This window comes from Nesoenas mayeri, assembly GCF_963082525.1.
Source record: "Nesoenas mayeri genome assembly, chromosome: 29".
Classification (NCBI taxonomy): domain Eukaryota; kingdom Metazoa; phylum Chordata; class Aves; order Columbiformes; family Columbidae; genus Nesoenas; species Nesoenas mayeri.
In genome coordinates, this window is record NC_137561.1 from 431,452 (window position 1) to 452,108 (window position 20,657).

The 20,657-nt window shown below is 51.4% G+C and overlaps 2 protein-coding genes across 2 annotated transcripts; one reads left to right on the top strand and one right to left on the bottom strand.

Moving 5' to 3' along the window:
- Positions 1–447: 447 nt before the first annotated feature.
- LOC308050747 (olfactory receptor 14A16-like) lies at positions 448–1,380 on the bottom strand (the record flags this gene model as incomplete). The annotated part of the gene is made up of 1 exon (XM_080360887.1): positions 448–1,380. One exon carries the CDS (start codon positions 1,378–1,380, stop codon positions 448–450), a length of 933 nt encoding a protein of 310 aa, XP_080217013.1.
- A 9,969-nt stretch (positions 1,381–11,349) lies between these two features.
- LOC308050748 (olfactory receptor 14J1-like) lies at positions 11,350–12,643 on the top strand (the record flags this gene model as incomplete). The annotated part of the gene is made up of 1 exon (XM_080360888.1): positions 11,350–12,643. One exon carries the CDS (start codon positions 11,350–11,352, stop codon positions 12,280–12,282), a length of 933 nt encoding a protein of 310 aa, XP_080217014.1. The 3' UTR covers positions 12,283–12,643.
- Positions 12,644–20,657: the final 8,014 nt, after the last annotated feature.

Below are 20,657 nucleotides of genomic sequence, written 5' to 3' on the forward strand. Positions count from 1 at the left end.
CAGCACTGACACACAGCAGGATGGTGACCAAGCTGCCAGAGCACTCAGGCCTTGCACCAACACCAGGGATGAGAAGGAGAGCGTGGAGTGGAACCAGAACAGCTCTGGAAGAACAAGCGCTGCTGCTCCCTGGCAGGGCTGACATGATGGACTCTGTTCCCCTCCTCCCATGGACAGGAACTGTCCCTACAGCTCCCAAAGGCCTTGCAGGAAGGGTATAGTGAAAATCAATCACTACAGGACCATTTATTTTGTTTAAATACAGAAAGATCATGGCTCCTCATTAACACAACCAGTGGTTATAAAAGAAAAGCAAACAGTGATTTAGAAAAGGCATGACAATATTATCACAATTTAAAAAATGCCAATAACAACAGAAAATAGAGATGAGAGGCAGGATCTGTAACTAGCTACATTAAAACTGCCATGTAGAAGAAGATGGGCAGTTTATTGCTTTACAAAACAATAAGATCTGAGTTTGCACAGGGCATTCTTGAGCTCCTGGTTCCTCATGCTGTAGACGAGGGGGTTCACTGCTGGAGGCACCACCGAGTACAGAACAGACAACACCAGGTCCAGGGAAGGAGAGGAGATGGAGGGGGGCTTCAGGTGAGCAAACATGCCAGTGCTGACAAACAGGGAGACCACGGCCAGGTGAGGGAGGCAGGTGGAAAAGGCTTTGTGCCGTCCCTGCTCAGAGGGGATCCTCAGCACGGCCCTCAAGATCTGCACATCGGACACCACAATGAACACAAAACAGCCAAATGCTAAACAGACACTGATCACAAGAAGCCCAAGTTCCCTGAGGTAGGAGTGTGAGCAGGAGAGCTTGAGGATCTGGGGGATTTCACAGAAGAACTGGCCCAGGGCATTGCCCTTGCACAGGGCCAGTGAAAATGTATTGGCCGTGTGCAGCAGAGCAGTGAGAAACCCAGTGGCCCAGGCAGCTGCTGCCATGTGGACACAAGCTCTGCTGCCCAGGAGGGTCCCATAGTGCAGGGGTTTGCAGATGGCAACGTAGCGGTCGTACGACATGACAGTGAGAAGATAAATCTCTGCTGAAACTAAAAAGACAAACAGAAAGAGTTGTGCAGCACACCCTGCATAGGAAATGGCCCTGGTGTCCCACAGAGAGTTGGCCATGGATTTGGGGACAATGGTGGAGATGGAGCCCAGGTCAAGGAGGGCGAGGTTGAGCAGGAAGAAGTACATGGGGGTGTGCAGGTGCTGGTCCCAGGCTATGGTGGTGATGATGAGGCCGTTGCCCAGGAGGGCAGCCAGGTAGATGCCCAGGAAGAGCCAGAAGTGTAAGAGCCGCAGCTCCCGTGTGTCTGTGAACGACAGGAGGAGGAACTGGGTGATGGAGCTGCTGTTGGACATTTGCTTTTCCTGAGCACGGGGCGCTGTCATGAGAAAAAAAAAGACAGTGAGAATCCAGGGCAGAGTTCTCTGACAAAAATCAAAACAACTCCCATAGACCCTCCCCTGTCGCACACAGACACTCATTTTCAGCACTGTGGCTGCAGCCCTGCTTGGGGCTGGAAAATGTTCAACCAAGAGCAGGGCCAATAAATCAGGTTGATAAGTCAGCCCAGCTCTGCAGAAGTGGGGCAGGGAACGGTGGGGATTGTCCTGGTTCTGCTAACACAGAAGGGCTGTCAGCACTTGCTCTCCCAGTGATAAGGAGCAGAGATGGTAAAGGCAGTTTAGGAGTTCCAGGTTTTTTTACATATCCCCCATATTCACTGCAGAGTGTTGTTGGGTGTCAGAAACCCTCAGCATTTCTGCTGCACTCAGGGAGAGCACAGCGAGTCCTGTGAGACCAGAGGGTGCCTGTGGGTCAGTGCAGAGTGAGGGCAGCTGCTCTGTCCCTCTGTCCTGCTCCAGCTGCCCTGGGCTGGCACCTTTCTGAGATGGGGGCTGATCACACTCCCATGTTACCCTGAAAAGCCACCAGGCATGCTGAGAGCAGAGGGACCCACCTCAAACCATGACAGGTCTCACCCTTTCCTAAGGTCTCAGCACCCAACGTTTAGCCCAGGACACACACAGCTCATTCCCCAGCCTAACAGACTGCATTGCCCACAGCCCACAGGTCAGAGCAAAGCTGGGACACGTGTGCCCACGGACACACCTGCAGGAAAGGACCCACAAGATCAGGCTGTGACTCTGCAGCTGAAACTGCCATCCCCAGAGAGCCTGACAGCAAGAACAAGATCCCAAGAGCAGTGACCCAGAGCAGGGGAGCAAGAAGGAAAATGCGGTGAGGGTGGGGGTGAGAGAGGCCAGGGCAGAGGCAGCCGGGCACTCAGACAGCGTCCCCCTTCCCCAGCTGTGCAGCCACCTCCCAGACACCAACAGTGCCGGGCAGCTGCTCTCAGCCCCTGTGCTCTGCAGAGGAACTGGAGCTCTGGCTGCACAGGAGCTGCTTCATGCCTTGGAGCCCCTGGCCCTGAGGGCAGAGGCTTTGCTGGGTGGGACAGGAGGCCAGGGGGCTGCTCACAGGAGGGATCTGACCTGCAGGGGGTCACAGGGACTTTTCTCTCTTCTCCCTCCCATAACCATTCCGGGTTCAGTTTCCTCTCATTTCTGATCATTTCCCTGCTGCCTGGAGATTCTCCCCTGGGAGGTGTTTCCCTGTCCATGTCTGTTCCCTGTCAGTGCTCACAGACCATCCCACCCTCTGTGCCCTCCCCCTGGCCCTACAGATCCTGCCTGTTCACAGGCACTGCCTGGGGGCATCTTCCTGTTTGCAGGCTGGAAAACAGGACAGGTCAGACTAAGGCTGATGGGTCCAGCCAAGGTGATGCAGGTGCTGTGCACAGGCAGAGGGGTGGGGAAGTGGTGTCATGAGCCTTCTGGCAGATGTGCTGATCACTCACAGTCGCAGTTCAGGAGTCTCAGTGACTTGTTTAAGCATGAGAGCTCATTTTCATTTTATCCTTTCCTGTACCTCCCACCCCTTGGGAGAGAAAACTGAAAAGACAGGCTCAGGAAATCTCCTTATCTGTCTGGTAATCCTTGCAATGATCTTTACATTGGGGCATCCACTTGAAAAAATCCTGCAGGTGATCTGGAGCTGTGAGCATTGCAGACCCGTGCAGCGCCCTCTCCACAGCATGACCCTGCCCTACCAGATCTTGCTCCTTCCCCCCACAGCTTTCCCCCACAGTACCGTGGGGATCTTCCCGGGCAGGATAAGCGCTGACCCTGGCAGGTGGCAGAGTCCCTGCCTGGCACAGCCCTGGGGTGCAGGGACCCTGCTCCACAGGACAGCCCTGGGCACCCCTGCCTGCACAAAGAGCTTTTCACACCTGCAATCATCCTTAGCAGGAGGCAGCTGCCATGTGTTATCCCTCTGATGATTTAAGGAGGAAAGCCCTGCTCCGCTGCAGGTCCTCCTTATCTATACAAGAAAGTCTCTAATAGTTTTACTTACGTATCTCGTTTGATTTACCAGTGTTAGGAACTTCCACCAAAATCTACAAATGTAATAATGTGCAGCCACAGACTTACTGTCTGTGAAGATTTCTCTCCTTGTGAATTCTCAGCAATCCTTCCCCCACACATTTCTTTTCCTCTTTCTCTGCCTGGTTCCTGTGCCTTTGGTGCTGCAGGCAGAGCCCTCAGCCCTGCTGCGTGTGCAGAGGAGCTGCTCCTGGGCAGAGCTGTCTCTCTGCAGCGCTGCCGCTGCCATGAGCTCCCTGTGTCCCAGGAGCCCAGCCCAGCTCAGCAGCACAGGAGCAGCCCATGATGTCCCTTTCTCTGTCCCCTCTGGGCTCCTCCAGGTGTCCCTGGGGCTCCAGGGGCACATCCTTTCAAACAACCTGAAGTAATCAGTGATGTTGATTCTCTCTCCTCTGCAGAGACACTTGTCACCAGCATTGTATTCTTCATACTAAAAATTAAATTGCTATGAGAATCATCTTTTCTTGTCCCATCATTAGACAGGACACCAGGAATATTACAGCAAAGGATCTAATTCCTCCAAGCCGGGGGAGGAATATCTTCAGTTGAATGAGTTCAGGCATTTTGTTCTGGTTTTATACTCCTAGGTCTAGAGAGACATTCATCAGTCTTGGGCCATGTCATGTCTGTGCTCTGATTTAAAGCCTTTGCACACATGGGCTCTTGGACACTTGGTACCAGGTTTCTTGTGCAGGTCAGAGCTGGGCTGGTGCCACAGCTGGGGTGGCTCAGCCCAGATGTGAGGCCATGTCCTCAGCCAGGGACCTGACTGGGGAGCTGGAGCTGTCAGTGCTGCAGACAGAGCTGTGACACGGATGGAATGAACTGCCAGGCAGGGTGGCAGGAGTGAGTTCATCTGGTCTGCAAGGACAGCAGCCTCCAAGCACAGCAACAGCCCAGATCAGAACTCAGTCCAGACCTGGAAGGCAATTCAAGGGCCCATAATGAGCTGTTACTACTGCGGGAACAGTTAAAGGACAAACAAAGACACTTTGTAGCTACTGATGAATTCAATAAGGGAAAGAGGTGAGAATTTCCATGTCCTCTTGTCCCCTCTCTTCACCAGAAATATTTCCTAGGTCTCTGTGACATGTGATGGGAATCTGGAGAACAACCAGCAGTGGATGGAGATCAAGTCAGGGGTCATTGGAACTAACACAATCCTTTCCAGTCTATGGGACAGCAGGGGCAGCATCCCAGGAGCTGGGACAGCAGGACAATGTCACAATGAGGCCACTCTCCACCATCTTGGAAAGCTCATGGAAATTGAGGAGACTCTGTATCAAAAGCAGCATGGTCAGCAGGAACAGGGCAGTGATCCTTCCCCTGTGCTCTGCATTGGAGAGGCCACACCTGGAGTATTGTGTTCAGTTCTAGGCCCCTCAGGTCAGGAACGAGATTGAAGTGCTGGAGCGGGTCCAGAGAAGAGCAACAAGACTGGGGAAGAGACTTGAACACAAGCCCTATGGGGAGAGGCTGAGGGAGCTGGGCTTGTTTAGTCTGGAGAAGAGGAGGCTCAGAGGTGAGCTCAGCACTCTCTAGAACTACCTGACGGGAAGTTCTAGCCAGGTGAGGATTGGGGTCTTCTCCCAGGCATCAGTAATAGGACAAGGGGGCATGGGCTTCAACTCTGCCAGGGGAAATTGAGGCTGGAGATTAGAAAGCAATTCTTTGCAGAGAGAGTGGTCAGGCATTGGAATGGCTGCCCAGGGAGGTGCTGGACTCACTGGCCCTGGAGGTTCTTAACCTGAGGTTGGACATGGCACTTAGTGCCATGATCTAGTGAATGGACTGGAGTTGGACCAATAGTTGGACTTGATGATCTCTGAGGTCTTTTCCAACCCAGTCCATTCTGTGATTCTGTGATTTTCAAATTAGGGAGAGCTCTCAGGTTCTCCCTGACCACAGGAATAATTCACATGAGGTGCAGGGCTGCTTTACAAGTGCCCCCAAACAGCCCTGACCACAACTTTTCCATCCTTTCTCTTTTGCCCTGAGCCAAGATCTTATTTTTTTGCTGTCTTAATGCCCTTCCAGAAAAAAACCAGCCCATGTTGTTAACCCTTTCAGAGCAGGTTGCTCAACAGGTGTCAGCATCCACGTACAGAGTCTGCTCATCAGCCAGGCAGCAAATTCATCATTATAGAAATGGAGACGAGGCTCTTGACCAGCTCCTTGCACCGAGCAATTGGCACAACTTGTCTGCTGAGATTCCAGGGAACACCTGAACTTTAAGAACCGAGAAGTTTTAGTCCTCACTGAGTATCCTGGTTCATCTCCTGACCCATGTGGTGCTCCAGGCTGTGAAGAGAATCAAAACCAACTTCTTGACTGGGCTAGTTCCATTTCACATGGTGTCAAACAGGGCAGATGAAGGGGGCTTATAACTCCAATGTCTGCTGCACAATTGGGACTTCAGAGATTAGAAATATAGGGAATGATGTTGTGTCAGTGCACACCACATAAAGATTCTGGCTTCCTTTGTGCCTTTTCACTAAGCTGGGTTCTGTTCCTTGGCTTTCATTGGCTACAAAGGAAACAACTCCCCTATGCCACCTGCCCCCAACACCAGAAAAAAAGGGAGAAAATGTATGGAAGAGGGACGGTTTGGGAAAAATTCTGACCAAGAAATGTATTCTTTCAAGAATAAAAAGGTGGAAGTGGGAGAAAGCACTGTTCCAAGAACTTCATACAAGAGGCCAGCTACTGAGATGTAATATGTATTTTGGTAAGTGAGAATGACTGCTGGGAGAGAAATTAAAGAGCTTTAACTCATCAACATAACCAAGAATATGGAGTATTCTGTTGCTGTTATTAGTGATAGTACCACTGTTCAAAAACATCCTTGAGAACGTCGCTGTCATCCCTTGGCTCCAAAGCTCAGCCTGCTCAGTGTTTGACAGGACTGCTTCAAACATCTGTGACCCAAGTCTTTTACCCAAGGAAGGGAAAAACTTCCAGTGCAGGCACCAAACCAATGCCCAACCTGCCTGGAGAGCCAGGACCGTTGTGCCACACAAGGGCCACCCTGGACAGAAGCTACAGTTAGTGAGAATTGAAATTATTTCAACTCCAATCACAGAATCGCAGCATTATGGAATCATTTAGTTTGGAAAAGACACATAAGAACATGGAACTCCAACATAAGAACTCCACATAAGAACTCCAACAATAAACCATGTCCCAAAGTGCCACATCTCCACATCTTTTAAACACCTCCAGCAATAGAAGCTCCAATCCTGATCTGGCAGGACACCATTAGCTGCAGATGGACATAAGATACTGGTCATGGCTGTGAGTTCAGCCCTGGCTGGCAGAATGTCTCACACCCTCACTGAGGAGGGCAGGGGGCTGGGAGATGGGAGCACGTTTCAGTTTCCAGATCCCAGCACAGAGCCCAAACCATCCTGCCCTTGGACTCTGGATCCCATTTCCTGAGATGCAAAGCTGGTGGCCTTCTGAGGATAATCATGTTAAAAGGCACGAAAAGTCCTTCAAATGTTTGTGTAATTTGTCTAGGAATGTCAGTTTTATATGCTTATGTTTAAATATCTGTAAAATATTACACTGCATCAGTGGTAGCTCCTCTGGCAATGACAATTAAACAGGTATTTGCACTATAAGGCTCCATACTCCATCCACAAGCACACATCTAAGTGGTTCAGATGAAGGGTGGTTTGGCAAATGTCACCCTTTGTGTCCCCAGGTGATGGACACTGCTCATGTGCCTCTGCAGAGAGTGGCAGGAGCTGGATCCCCTTCTCGGGACAGACTCCTTCCAGGAGAGACACCGACACAGGGGGAACTCATTGGGGCTTTACGGCATTTCACTCGGCATCGGTTTTGACATATTGGGTGCTGTCCTGTGACGGCCCTTTCTGCCAAATGATCATACAAACACAACCATTTAGTGAGACATGGTCATAAAGGGGCTGTTATGGACAAGAAAGCTCACCATGAACTCTGCAGAGAGCGAGGAAGTTTATAATAAGCACCAGGAAGAACCAAGAAGCTCGAGGCCTCTTCTGAAGAGCAGGAGGCCTGAGCAGTCGTGATTGGCCATTGTAGGTGTGGGAGAGGGTCAGGGCATGTCAGGGAGAAGCAATGAGATGGCTGCTGGCTTCAGTGAACCCTTCCAGCCATGTCTGAGCCCAGCAATGGAAAGCAGTTGATGTCTGCAGGTGGAGGAGGAACAGGAGGAAGATTTTCCTGGGAATACAGAAGGAAGAAAGGCCTCTCTTGGGCTAATCATGTATGGCAGCGACATTTCCATCCTGTGAGCATGGCTGTGCCTGGGAGATGGGGAACGGCTGCTGCTGGGGTGGCTGTGCTCAGTCATGGCCCATGAGCTGACCCTGCTCTGCTCCTCTCTTACACTGCCCACACTTGGATGGTCCTCAGGAATCATCCATGAGCCTGGTAGATCCATGAACCTCCTGGAGTGATGGGTGTGGATCCAAATAGATGATTTAGGCAAGTGTGTGACTGGAACAATGAAGTGATTGGTGACCATTGCCAGGTGTATGAAAGAAGCTGGATGGGTTGTGAGAAACTCACAGGCATTTCCAACTTCACAGAAAACCAGAGTCTTGCAGTTAAAGCAACAGCACTTCACATAAACACCACCCTCAAAACACAAAACACTCACACTGACCACAGGAAAAGCCTTGAAAGACACTGGAGAAAGATCTACCAGGTCCCAGGGGTCAGGGCTCAGCCATCCTGATGATAAAGACATGAAGGGCTGACATGGCACCAGAGCCACCTCCACACGGCCCTCACCACCTGGAACCAGTGTCTCCAAGTCTTTCCTTCACTAACCTCCAGGGACAGGGACCTGCACTGGTTGTTTCCTTCACAGTTGTGTCAGTGATGGCCCTTCATGGGGTCCCAAAAACCCTCAAAACTTGGGGTTTGCTTCTGCCTTTCACTTCATTAGAGGTTTGTTCATTCTCTCAGTAGCTGCAGTCTAGGATCATCCCACCAGAGGGCTCATTAACATCTAAAATGCTCTTACAAGCCAATGCTCTGTGCATCATTTTCCTAAAGGCTTCAAGCCCGGTGTGAATGATTAGGGATATTTCAGGAACAGCCAAACAGAGAGCATTTCCATAATAAATATCAATAAAGCCAAATTTCTTCTATTTCATTCCCTGTTCACCCTTCCCTCCCTTTCCAGAACAGGTGGCATCAGCAGCCTTCAGTTCATATTGATGTGTTGCATCTCCTGATAGAGACTGAAGATGTCAGAAAAGTTGGCACCTAAATAACCATGTGAGTGAGGAGACAGGCCAGGACACCTCAAGAGGAGTCACACTGCTCTAGACCAAGAGGTGGGTGTTCCTGGTAATCTCAGGTGCCACAGCACAGTGACACTTGTGTTCAGGAGCTGGTCAAGTGACCCATCTCCTGTTCTGTAATGGTGTCTGAGTTTGCTCAGGTCACCCCTGACTTGAGCCTCATCCACTGCTGGGTGTTCTCCAGACTCCTGCCTTCAGGAACCAAGTCCCAGGAGACCTTGCTGCTGAAGATGATGGCAAAGAAGCCATGAAGAAACTCAGTTCCGTCTGATTCTACTCTTATGAAGTTCAGCAGCAGGCCCATGATCACCCTGTCTATTCTATTACTGCAAGTGAAGCTCTGTCAGCTCATCTTTCTGCCCTTCCCGTCCATGTATCAAGAGACATTGTCTGTCCCCAGGCAGAGCTCCACACATTCCTGCTGCTCTACCACATGAAGGGAAGCTATCCTTTTGACTCCAGACATCTGGCAGTATTAGTATCAGACACCCAAGACCCCACTTTTTCCCCAGGAGATGATATTTATAGTGTCCTGTAATGCCTCATGCTATTATGGTGGGATAGACACCCTCATCAGGATAAGCCATATGCGTGCAAACTTTAATACCTGAGCAAATGGAACTTCAGTCAAGGGAGAGTCCAGACCTTGTGAATATCTGCTGTTCAGCCATCAGAAATGTCTCAATTTTGACAAGATGAAATGACGAGGTCTCAGTGACCCTGAGGAGAAGGGCCTGGGCACTACAAGGTCCCCACAGCAGCCCGTGGTGCACGCTCACCATGAACAAGGCAGCTGCACACGGGGCTGCATGAGGAGGAGCGTGGGGACCCAGACATCTGCAGTTCTCATCCCATTCGGTTCAGCACTGGTGTGACCCACACACGTGGGTGTGTGCCAGTGTGCGGCTTCCCAGTTTGGAGCAGCAGGGAGGAACTGCAGAGTGCAGGGCTGTGCCAAGGAAGGTTCAGCACCTTGTGCACATGGTGTGGGGTGCTGAGGGACCTGGGCTGCTTTGGCCCAGCAGCGCTGGGCAGGCTGCAGCAGTGCAGGAGTAGCCTGAGAGTGCTTGAAGGGCGGTTTCGGGGGTGGTGGAGGTTTCTTCATAGTGGGAAAGAGCATGAGAATGAAATAATGGCCCAAAGTGGACAGGATCTGACTTCTCATGCTACAAGGTCAGGGCTTGGCTTTTGGTTAAAGAAACACAATCACGTTTCCTCAGCATCAGAGATACCTTTACTTTGCTTTTCCTGACCTCCAGTTTTCTTCTCTAACCAAACCTGGATATTGTTTCTCAGTAGGTTCCCTCAGTGAGACCCATTAATATTACAAGAAACTTTGGAGTTTACATCTGACTTTAACTTCTTGAGAAGTTTCATCACCTTCCTCCAGGGTCTGAGGTCCAGGGACTCAGCACCAAACCCACCAGAGGCGTCATTAAAGCGCCTTGTCCTGCTCCTGTGCTGCTGAGCTGGTCTGGGCTCCTGGGACACAGGGAGCTCATGGCAGCGGCAGCGCTACAGAGAGACAGCTCTGCCCAGGAGCAGCTCCTCTGCACACGCAGCAGGGCTGAGGGCTCTGCCTGGGGATCTCAGCAGACGAGCAAGGCAGAGAGAGATTAAAGGTGCTCAGGACTGGAGGATGACTGAGAGCTCACTGGAGGAGAAACCTTTGCAGTCCTTGCCATGGTAAGTCTCTGGTGCAGGGCAGTGCAGCTGTAGCTCCTGGAGGCATCTCCTGAAACTGGCACAGGCACAGCTTGTGGGATCTGTAAGGACGGGGCTCTTGTCAGGCCATGTTGAAGAGCTGTGAAGCCGGGGGAGCACCCAGGGGTGCCCAGGGCTGTCCTGCATAGCAGGGTCCCTGCACCCCAGGGCTGTGCCGGGCAGGGACTCTGCCGCCTGCCAGGGTCAGCGCTCAGCCTGCCCGGGAGAGCCCATGGCAGCAGCTGTGGGGGGAAGGAGCGACCCCCGGCAAGGCAGGCAGGGAGCTTGTGGGGTTGAAAGGGGCTATGTGGGTCAGGGCTGCTCAGAGCTCCAGATCCCCCCACTGACATGGCAGAGGGTCCTTCTGAACAAGGACATCAATACAGCAACAGCTGCCAGGGAAGGAGTCTGTGCTTTCAGTTTTCCACTCTTGCTCGTCTGGGTGTGCAGTGGGAGATGGGGATTTGTTTCTGTCTTTGGAGCAGACACTGAGATCCCAGTTCTCGTTGGGACTCGTCTGAGCTGCTCCTGAGCCCCTGCACACACAGAGCTGCCCCTGGGCAGTGCCAGGAGGTGTGAGCAGGACAGAGCTGAGCACACAGCGGGTGGGACGGGGTCTGTGACACTGACAGGGAGCAGACCAGGGACAGACACACAGCTGCAGGCAGCACAGACATGGGCAGGGAGAAGGAGATGGACGAGAAATGCTGGGGAGGGGATTCAGGACCCCCTGAATGAGAGAATGAGCTGAAACATCCCTCCATCAGGGAGGTGGTTTTCCATGGGAAATAACATGTTTATTTTCCTCAGAGAAGTCACCCCTAACTTGTCACTGTCTTTTCCTCCTATGACAGGTCCTCATGCCCAGAGGCAGCCCATGTCCAACAGCAGCTCCATCACCCAGTTCCTCCTCCTGCCGTTCACAGACACACGGGAGCTGCAGCTCTTGCACTTCTGGCTCTTCCTGGGCATCTACCTGGCTGCCCTCCTGGGCAACGGCCTCATCATCACCACCATAGCCTGGGACCAGCACCTCCACACCCCCATGTACTTCTTCCTGCTCAACCTCGCCCTCCTCGACCTGGGCTCCATCTCCACCATTGTTCCTCAGTCCATGGCAAACTCACTGTGGGACACCAAGACCATCTCATACTTGGGATGTGCTGCACAGCTCTTTTCATTTGCCTTCTTGATAACAGCAGAGTATTCTCTTCTCACCGTCATGTCCTATGACCGCTACGTTGCCATCTGCAAACCCCTGCACTACGGGACCCTCCTGGGCAGCAGAGCTTGTGTCCACATGGCAGCAGCTGCCTGGGCCACTGGGTTTCTCCATGCTCTGCTGCACACGGCCAATACATTTTCACTGCCCCTGTGCAAGGGCAATGCCCTGGGCCAGTTCTTCTGTGAAATCCCCCAGATCCTCAAGCTCTCCTGCTCACACTCCTACCTCTGGGAACTTGGGCTTCTTGCAGCTTGTATATTAGTAGTATTTGTGTGTTTTGTGTTCATTGTGGTGTCCTATGTGCAGATCTTGAGGGCTGTGCTGAGGTTCCCCTCTGAGCAGGGACGGCACAAAGCCTTTTCCACCTGCCTCCCCCACCTGGCCGTGGTCTCCCTGTTCCTCAGCACTGGCATGTTTGCTGACCTGAAGCCCTCATCCATTTCCTCCCCATCCCTGGATCTGGTGGTGTCTGTTCTGTACTCGGTGGTGCCTCCAGCAGTGAACCCCCTCATCTACAGCATGAGGAACCAGGAGCTCAAGGATGCCCTCTGGAAACTCATATCTTACAGTTTCCTGAAGCAATAAACTGCCCATCTGCTTCTACTTAAAATTTTAATAGTAACTAATTGCAGGTCCAGCCTGTCATATGAATTTTCTGTTGTTATTGTTGTTGGGTTTTTGTTTTTTTTTTATTGTGATTATGTCGTTATCCCTTTTGTAATGCTCTGTCCACTTTTCTTTTGTGACCACTGGCTGTGTAAATGATGAGCCATGTTCTCCTTTTCCCTAAACAAAATAAAGGTTCCTGTAGTGATTTGTTTTGCACTATATCCTTGCTGCAAGACCTTTTTAGAGCTCCAGTGTGTGTGGGAGGAGAGAACAGAGTCCAGCCTGGCAGCCCTGCCAGGGAGCAGCAGCGCTTGTTCTTCCAGAGCTGTTCTGGTTCCACTCCACACTCTCCTTCTCATCCCTGGTGTTGGTGCAAGGCCTGAGTGCTCTGGCAGCTTGGTCACCGTCCTGCTGTGTGTCAGTGCTGTGGGCGCAGGCAGGGACAGGCAATGGGCACTGCTGTGACAGAGCTGGCCCCAGAACAGCCTTTCTACAGAGAAAGGTGATCTCCTCAGGGCAATACATGATGATTTATATATTCAAGCATATGCTTACAATAGTGTCCCACAGATTCAAACCCCAGTGTACAGCTGAACAATGTGTGTGTGCAGGGCTGGCACACAGCAGTGTCCTCTCACAGCCAGGCTCCTGCCAGAGACCTGCAGGACCAGCAGAGCAGGGGCTGGGCTTTGCCCCTGTGCACTGGACACCCCATGGAAGGAGCCCCAGGTCAATCACCATGGAGCTGTCCCCTTACAACCTCCATTTCCAGCACTGGCCTCTCACCCAGAGAGGCTGTTGTTCCAGGGACACTGAATGAGTAGTTCAGCAGTCCATGTTTGCTTTATACAGGTGTTGAGGTTTGGATTGCAGGATGGCAACCGTGGCAGATGTGGGTGTTAGCCCCCTATCCTCCCCCTTCCTTCTTCAGCTCCTTCTTCTCCCCGCTTCCCACTCAGGACAGGCGATTGGGAAAGAAAGAAGGAGAGAGAGAAGAGAGTTGGAAAAATTAAAAATGTTTTACTAATGCTACCAATAAAAATAGAGAAAATAATACAAAATATATAAAAACAGTCTTGAAAGTCCCAGCAACTGCTCATGCAGATGAGGGGCCGGCACCCGAAGTTCTGGACTGGACTCTGCAGCCAACCGGAGCTGGATTCAGTCTGTCACTGGCCTCAGTTTTCAAGGAATACTAGCAAGGTCCTCTCCTAATGTCGGCCAGAAGGAAAAGGGACGAGATCCTCATGATCTCCCACTTTTATATGAAGTATTCACGTGAACGGGATGCTATACTCTGTTGGTCAGTTTCTGGTCACCTGTTTTCTCGTTGCCCCTCTCGCAAGATGTACATCTGTCCTTATCAGTGACCTCGCATTCCATTGCTATGTTTACCAAAACATGTGTTCAGCACAACTGGAGTTATGTGGGGGATTGCACTGAGTATCATATATTTTACTTTATGTAAAGTGAAATAGTATAAGTATATTATTAGTAGTAGTGTGTTTCTTTTATTATTTCTATTGTCTTTTTCTTTTTTTTTTTATAAACCCACAAGTTTCTCCCTTCCCTTTCAGTTCTCTCCCTTATCCTACTTGGGTACTGGGGGCAGGATGTGAGCAGCTCTCATGGTCTTAGTTGGTGGTTGTGGTGAAACCATGACAAGAAAGGGCAGTAGTAGCTTCAGAAATCCTGAAAATCGCTTTCCAAGATGATGGGAGGAGGGAAACAGCATGAGAAAGGAAAACCTTTCTCACTGCAGCTCTGGAGGTCTAGAGTGGAGTCAGGATCAAGAAATGTCATTCTGAGCACAGTGCTGTGGTCACTCAGAAGGACTCTGGATCACCCATGACTTTGTGTTTCCAGGAACAGCTCATGAGGATGGAGAGACAGCAGCACAGGTGGGGACACACTGGGCTGAGAACAAGGTGGGGAAGCGCATGGGGTGTCTGCAGCCTGTGGGGAAACAGCCACAGGCCTGGGACAGTGCAGGATGGACCATGGTGGAGATGGCCAAGGGCGCTGGCAAGGCTGGATGTCCCTGCAAGAGCCAAGGTCTTTGTCCCCTTGGCTATGGCTGATGTCCCTGCCAGTGAGGCCCAAGAGGAGACACATGGTTGTCATGGCCATGGCACCCCATTGCCTCCTTGCACCCCCAGGGAGTGTCACACCATTGTCCTGCACTGGGCATCGCACTCCCCACAGCCCCAGGAAGAGCCCTGAGCCACACGTGAGGGACAAGATCTCCCTTCCAGGGGCAGGGGCTCAAGGCTTGGCCATTGTCCTTCATCAGACAAACCAAGGGCTTTCTCAGCATCAGAGCTGCTGCACTTTGCCTTTGCCTGATGCAATCACTGCCTCCAATTATCTGCTCTAACGAGTCCCTGGGAGGCTTTGTCAGTAACAGCCCTCAGTGGGGCCCATTAATGCTTCAAGGCACTTTGGAGTTTGTTCTGGCTTGGACTTCTTGAGCAGATTCTTCAGTCTGTGCTTGGTATTTGACGTTCATGGACTCAGCACCAAATACACCATGGGGCTCATTAAAACACAGAAAGCCCTAATGACCGATGTTTATTTCCCTAATTTTCTTCACATCTTCCAGACTTGTAGAACTAACTGTAGAGGTTTCAATGGGACACTTGCTGATGAAGGTTTCAAAGAAGATTTCATGAAGGAGGGTTTTTTCTTTCCAGGGTATTTTCTGTCATGTTTTAAGTGTATAGAAGAAGTGACAGCAGCATTCTACACTGGACATTGATCCTGAGGGTCTCCTGAAGACATCTGGACAGGCAGGAGAACAGTCCTTGAGGCTGGACACTGTATGGACAACCTGGCTCCTCACCCCCACCCCCAGTCTGCCGGTTCCCTCATTGGCCACCAGAGATTGCATCACTTTTCCTCCATCAGACTTCTCCGCTGAGCTCTGCAGGAGATGCTGCAGCTCCTGTGCACCAGCTCCACCTGCTCTCCTGTGCAAACACTGCACAGTTCAATCAACAGCAAAACACTTTCCTCAGCTGTGTGTGTAAGTGGATCTGATGAGGTCCAGCATCCACAAGGGACACCCACACAAGAACTGCTTTAGACAGAGAGACAGGAGAGGATAGAAATAAACACAATGAACGTGTTGACTGCCATGTCAATTAGAGCTCTGAAGAACGGGGCAAGTTTGTAACTCCCTGAAGCTCAAAGCAGAAACCAGACAGTTGAGAGGCCACTGAATGACCAAAGAGCAAGTGGAGGAGAAACCTGAGAGCACTGGGAAGGGCAAACGTCCAGACAGGGCTGGAAAGTTGTCCTTGGACAGGGACATTGAATCAGGAGAGGTGGGAACTCCTGAATGACGAGGGAGATAAAATCATAGAGTGTTGGTAATAGAAGTACAGGGGAAGACCAATATTTCTTCTCCTACCCTTAGTACATCAGTCATCAGCTGTCTCACCATAAACAGCCAGGGCCATTTTAGGGCCTCAGTGTACCTGAGGTGCTGGCCTGGGATTGGCATCTGTCACACAGGACCTTGGGAGACCAAAGCACCATGCAGTGCAGGTGGAGCCTGGGCAGGGCTTCCCGGGGCATCTACACTGGCACCAGGTGTTTGTGTCCCTGGAGCTGAAGACATTTGTGTCTTAAATCCATCCCAGTTCTGAAAAACTCTTTCCTTTTCAAAGAAAAGACACCACACCAAAGAAACAAAAAAAAAGTATGTTGACACCTGCCTCTGCTTTGGATCTTTGTCTTCAATTCCTCTTATTTTAATTGTCATTGACATTAACTGACATCTGATGGGCCTGGAGACATGAAGCCAAGATCATGTTGTGTCTTGCACAGCGCCCCATGCCCTCTGAACCTGCCCTGCCCAGGACTCCTCACACGTTGCCCAGAGCGAGTCACACTGAGGTGTTGGCTGGTTCCCTGGCTGAGATGTTGGTTTAGATGGTCACCTACAGTACAAGTGGGTCCTGCCCCATCATCGCCTGCTCTGCTCCAGTCTGAAACAGAGCCCAACATCACAATGGGATCATGAGAGAACTGAGGCTGAAGGGACCTCAGGAGTCTGCAGTCCAACCTGTCACCAACTGGGTCACACCAAGGTGTTCAAGCCTTGATTCAATCAGAGCTTTAGCAGGACTAGAGAAGTGATCACCCCTTTGTGCTGGGCACTGGTGAGGCTGCACCTTGAATCCTGGGGTCAGTTTGAGGCCCCTCATGGCAAGGAAGACATTGAGGTGCTGGAGAGAGTTCAGAGGAGGTTGACAAGGCTGGTGAAGGGTCTGGAGCACCAGTCTCACGAGGAGCGGTTGAGGGAGCTGGGGCTGTTCAGCCTTGAGAACAGGAGGCTAAGGAGAGACCTTATTACTCTCTACAACTAACTGAAAGGAGGTTTTATCATGGAGGGTGTTGGTCTCTTCTCCCAAGTAGCAAGTGATAGGACAAGAGGAAATGGCCTCAAATTGTACACAAGAAGGTTTAGATTGGATAGGAGGAATAAATTCAGGGGAAAGGGTTTTCAAGCAATGGAACAGACTGCCCAATGAGGTTGTGGAGTCCCCATCACTGAAGGTGTTTAAAACACAGATAGATGGGGCTCTTAGGGACATGGTTTAGTGCCAGATTTAGGTTATGGTTGGACTCGATGATCTTAAGGGTCTCTTCCAACCACAATTATTCTAGGATTCCATGATAAGTCATTTTTGCTATTTTCTTTCTCAGAGGACCATGCAGCCTCCCTGAGAGCCAGGACTTTTCTGAGGTGCTGGAGAGACGTCTCACGGTCACACCAGCCAGTTCCACCAGCCCCTGTCTGTCCCTTCCCAGACCAAACCTTTTCTCCATATCCCAACCTTCCAGGCGAGTTTCTGGGACACAGCAAATGCTGTGCTGGTCTTCTGGGCTTGTTCAGAGAGAGCAGCTTGCCAATACGTTGATGGGCTCTCTGTGCACCTCAAAGCTTTCCTGACCATTTTTCTCAATACCCTACTTGTACCCAACCTTTCTGGTCCTTGAGGGGACATGAGAAGGACTTGTACATGAGGGGATTGAGAAGGGATGTGGGGATGGTGTAGAAAAAAGGCTTTGTCAAACTGTCTTGCAAGGGCTGTTCTGGGCATCCCACATTCCAGGATGAGGGTGCTGGAGAAACCAGTGGCATTGGTGAGAGGTCCAGGAGGAGAATGCCTTGTGCCTGTCTGCACTGGGGCAGAGCAGTGGTGCATTCATGGACGCCCATGTGAACAGGAAGGGGACAAATGGCTCTAAAACGCCTTCCAGCCAGTTCTTTACTCATCGCACATACACCATCCAGGCCACGAGCTGCAGCTTCTCCAGGAGATGCTGTGGGACACGATGTCAAAGGCTTCACTGCAGTCTAAGGACACAACACCCACAGCCCGTGTGGCGCATTCACTGCCCACGACAGACTTTCCCTCATCTGCTCAGCGGTCACCTTGTCACAGAAGGAGATCAGGCTGGTCAAGCAGGACCTGCTTTTCATCCAGCCATCTGATTGGGCCCCATTGCTCGTCTGTGTGTGTGTGACCTCACAGTCCTTTGCCAGCCATGTTCCTGCTGTTGGCCAATCCCCTGTAGAGGCAGAAGTGACCTCACAGTGCCCTCCACAGCCATTGGTTCCTACTGGACTATGAGTTCCTGAGACGCAGTGACCACACGACATCATACCCACCATCACCCTCTTTGTGGTCCAGTGTGTGAGCAGATCAAACTGAGCTGCTCTCATCAGATGTATCTGATAGATTTCCTATTGAGGGTTTGAGTGGAAAACGTTCCTCAGAGGAGCTGCTGTATTTACTCTGGGGCATTTTATACCTCTGCTTCTGCCTCTTTATTTTTTTTTTCTCTTCGTCCTCTGTTTATTCTGACGTGAAAGAGCTCTTCAAGGAAAAGATTCATGGAATCTTACAATAACACAGGTTGGAAGAGACCCCCAACCACCATCTCTATCCCACTGACCTTTATGGCACCCCAAGGAATAGCTGATGGCATCTGTGCTCACTTGGGTTCATCTCACCACATGCACACAGTGGACATGCACATGATGTGTGTGTTTACATCTCATCTGCACAATGAAAACATGGACTTTTGACCTAGTGTTTCATAGAATCATAGAATGTCCTGAGTTGGAAGGACCCACAAGGATCATGGAGTCCAACTCCTGTCCCTGCACAGGACACCTCACAGGTCACCCCGTGTGTCTGAGGACGTTGTCCAGTCTCTTGTTGAACACTGTGAGGTTGGGGCCGTGACACCTCCCTGGGGAGCCTGTTCAGTGTCCAGCACCTCTGGGGGAAGAGCCTTTTTCCTCATGTCGAACCCAAACCTCCCCTGGCACATCTTCTGCCATTCCCTTGGGATCTGTCATTGGTCAGCAGAGAGAAGAGATCAATACCTACCATTCCTTGTCCCCTTGTGAGGAAGCTGTAGCCACCATGGGGTCTCCTTTGAGTCTTTTCTTCAGCTCCGATGCTCAGAAACCCCTTGGTTTGCTTTCTGAAGCAGAAAGGAGGAGCCATGAGCTCCAGGCAATGGGAAGGGGGATCCTGTCCCTCACACACGGCTCAGGGCTCTTCCTGGGACCGTGGGATGTGGGTGTGCAAGGCCCAGGGAAGGACAACACTGGGACAACAACTTCCAGCTTCCCCATGGGGCTACAAGGAGGCACCGAGGCCCCAGTGCCATGAGGACAACATGTCTGCTCCTGGGGTCAGTGGCAGAGACAACTGCCCTGGCCAAGGGGACAGAGACCTGGCTTCTGTGGGTCCCTTCCAGCCTTACAGCGCCCTTTGCCATCTCCACCACAGGCTGTTCCACACGGTGCTGCCCCTGCCCCTCTTTCCCTGCAGGCTGCAGACACCCATCTCGCTTCCCACCTGCTCTCACCCCAGCATCTCTGCACCTTCACTGCTGTGTCTGCACCCTCACCGGCTGCTCTTTGGAACACAAACCATGGGCTGATCCAGCTCCCTCTGGGTCACCTCTTGCACCACAGCACTGCCCTTCCAGTGACATTTCTTACTCCTCATATCCTGTTTGCACTTCCCAATCTGCACTTGGTAGCCAGAAGGAGACCATGTCTGAGCCTTGAAAACAGCCTGTACACAACATGTCTTTCTTTCCCCTGTCCATTCTGGTTCAGCAATCCCTTTCTTGTCCTTCACATTCCTGGACATGGCTGCAGGAGGACGTCTCCCAACACCTTCCCAGGGAGCAAGGTAGGGTGGCCAGCCTGTAATGCTCCCAGTTCCTATTCGTGCTCTTCTTCAAGATGGGTTTGAGGTCTGCGGTTTCTAAGGACCCCAGAACCATTCTGGTTTCTATGGCACTTTTGAGAACACAATCCAGAATCACGGTCAAGGGTGATGTAGCAGACAGGAGCACTTGCAATGAGCCTGTCCAAGGCAGCTGAGATGAATCTCAGTGGGCCTGTGGAGTTTGTTCCTGGAGTCACACACAGAAATGTCAGAGTTTCATCAAGCATCCACAAGTGACCCTACCTCATGGGCTCCTTATGCACCCAGGGATGTTCAGAGACAGAGTCTGTCCCTTTTACACACAGAGGCAGGAGTCACAGTGTCCCTCTGGTCTCCTGTTGCCATTCAAAGGGATGGGAGGCACCTCAGCCCTGTGACGTGTCACATGCTCTGCACTCATCTGACATGTCCCACATCATGAGGAATGGACACAGGGAGCTCAGTTCAAGGAAGAAGATCCCAGTGGGTGGTTTCCCATGAGCTGTTACTCCTAACGTGAAGTGACCTCGAGAAACTGTCTGTCCCACAGGCCTTCATGGAACGTCCAGGAATAGCTGATGGAATTTTTCCTCACTCAGGTTCATGTCACCTCACATACATGATGTGTGTGCTCACATCTCATCTGAACAGTGCAAACATGGATTTCTGACCTACTCATTCAGGGTCCCTCAGTGGAGGGAAGAACAACCTCTGTGAGATGGGGAAATAGGCCAGGGCTGCAAATGGTGGTTGTGAGGGGCCAGTCCATGATGACTGACCTGAGGCTCCTTCCACGGGGTGTCCAGTGCACAGGGGCACAGCCCAGCCCCTGCTCTGCTAGTCCTGCAGGTCTCTGGCAGGAGCCTGGCTGTGAGAGGACACTGCTGTGTGCCAGCCCTGCACACACACTCTGATCAGCTGTACACTGGGGTTACATCTGTGAGACACTTTTGTACTCATATGCTTGAAGACATAAACCATCATGTTCTGTACATAGGAGATCACCTTTCTATCTGGAAAGGCTGTTGTGAGGCCAGCTCTGTCACAGCAGTGCCCATTGCCTGTCCCTGCCTGCGCCCACAGCACTGACACACAGCAGGACGG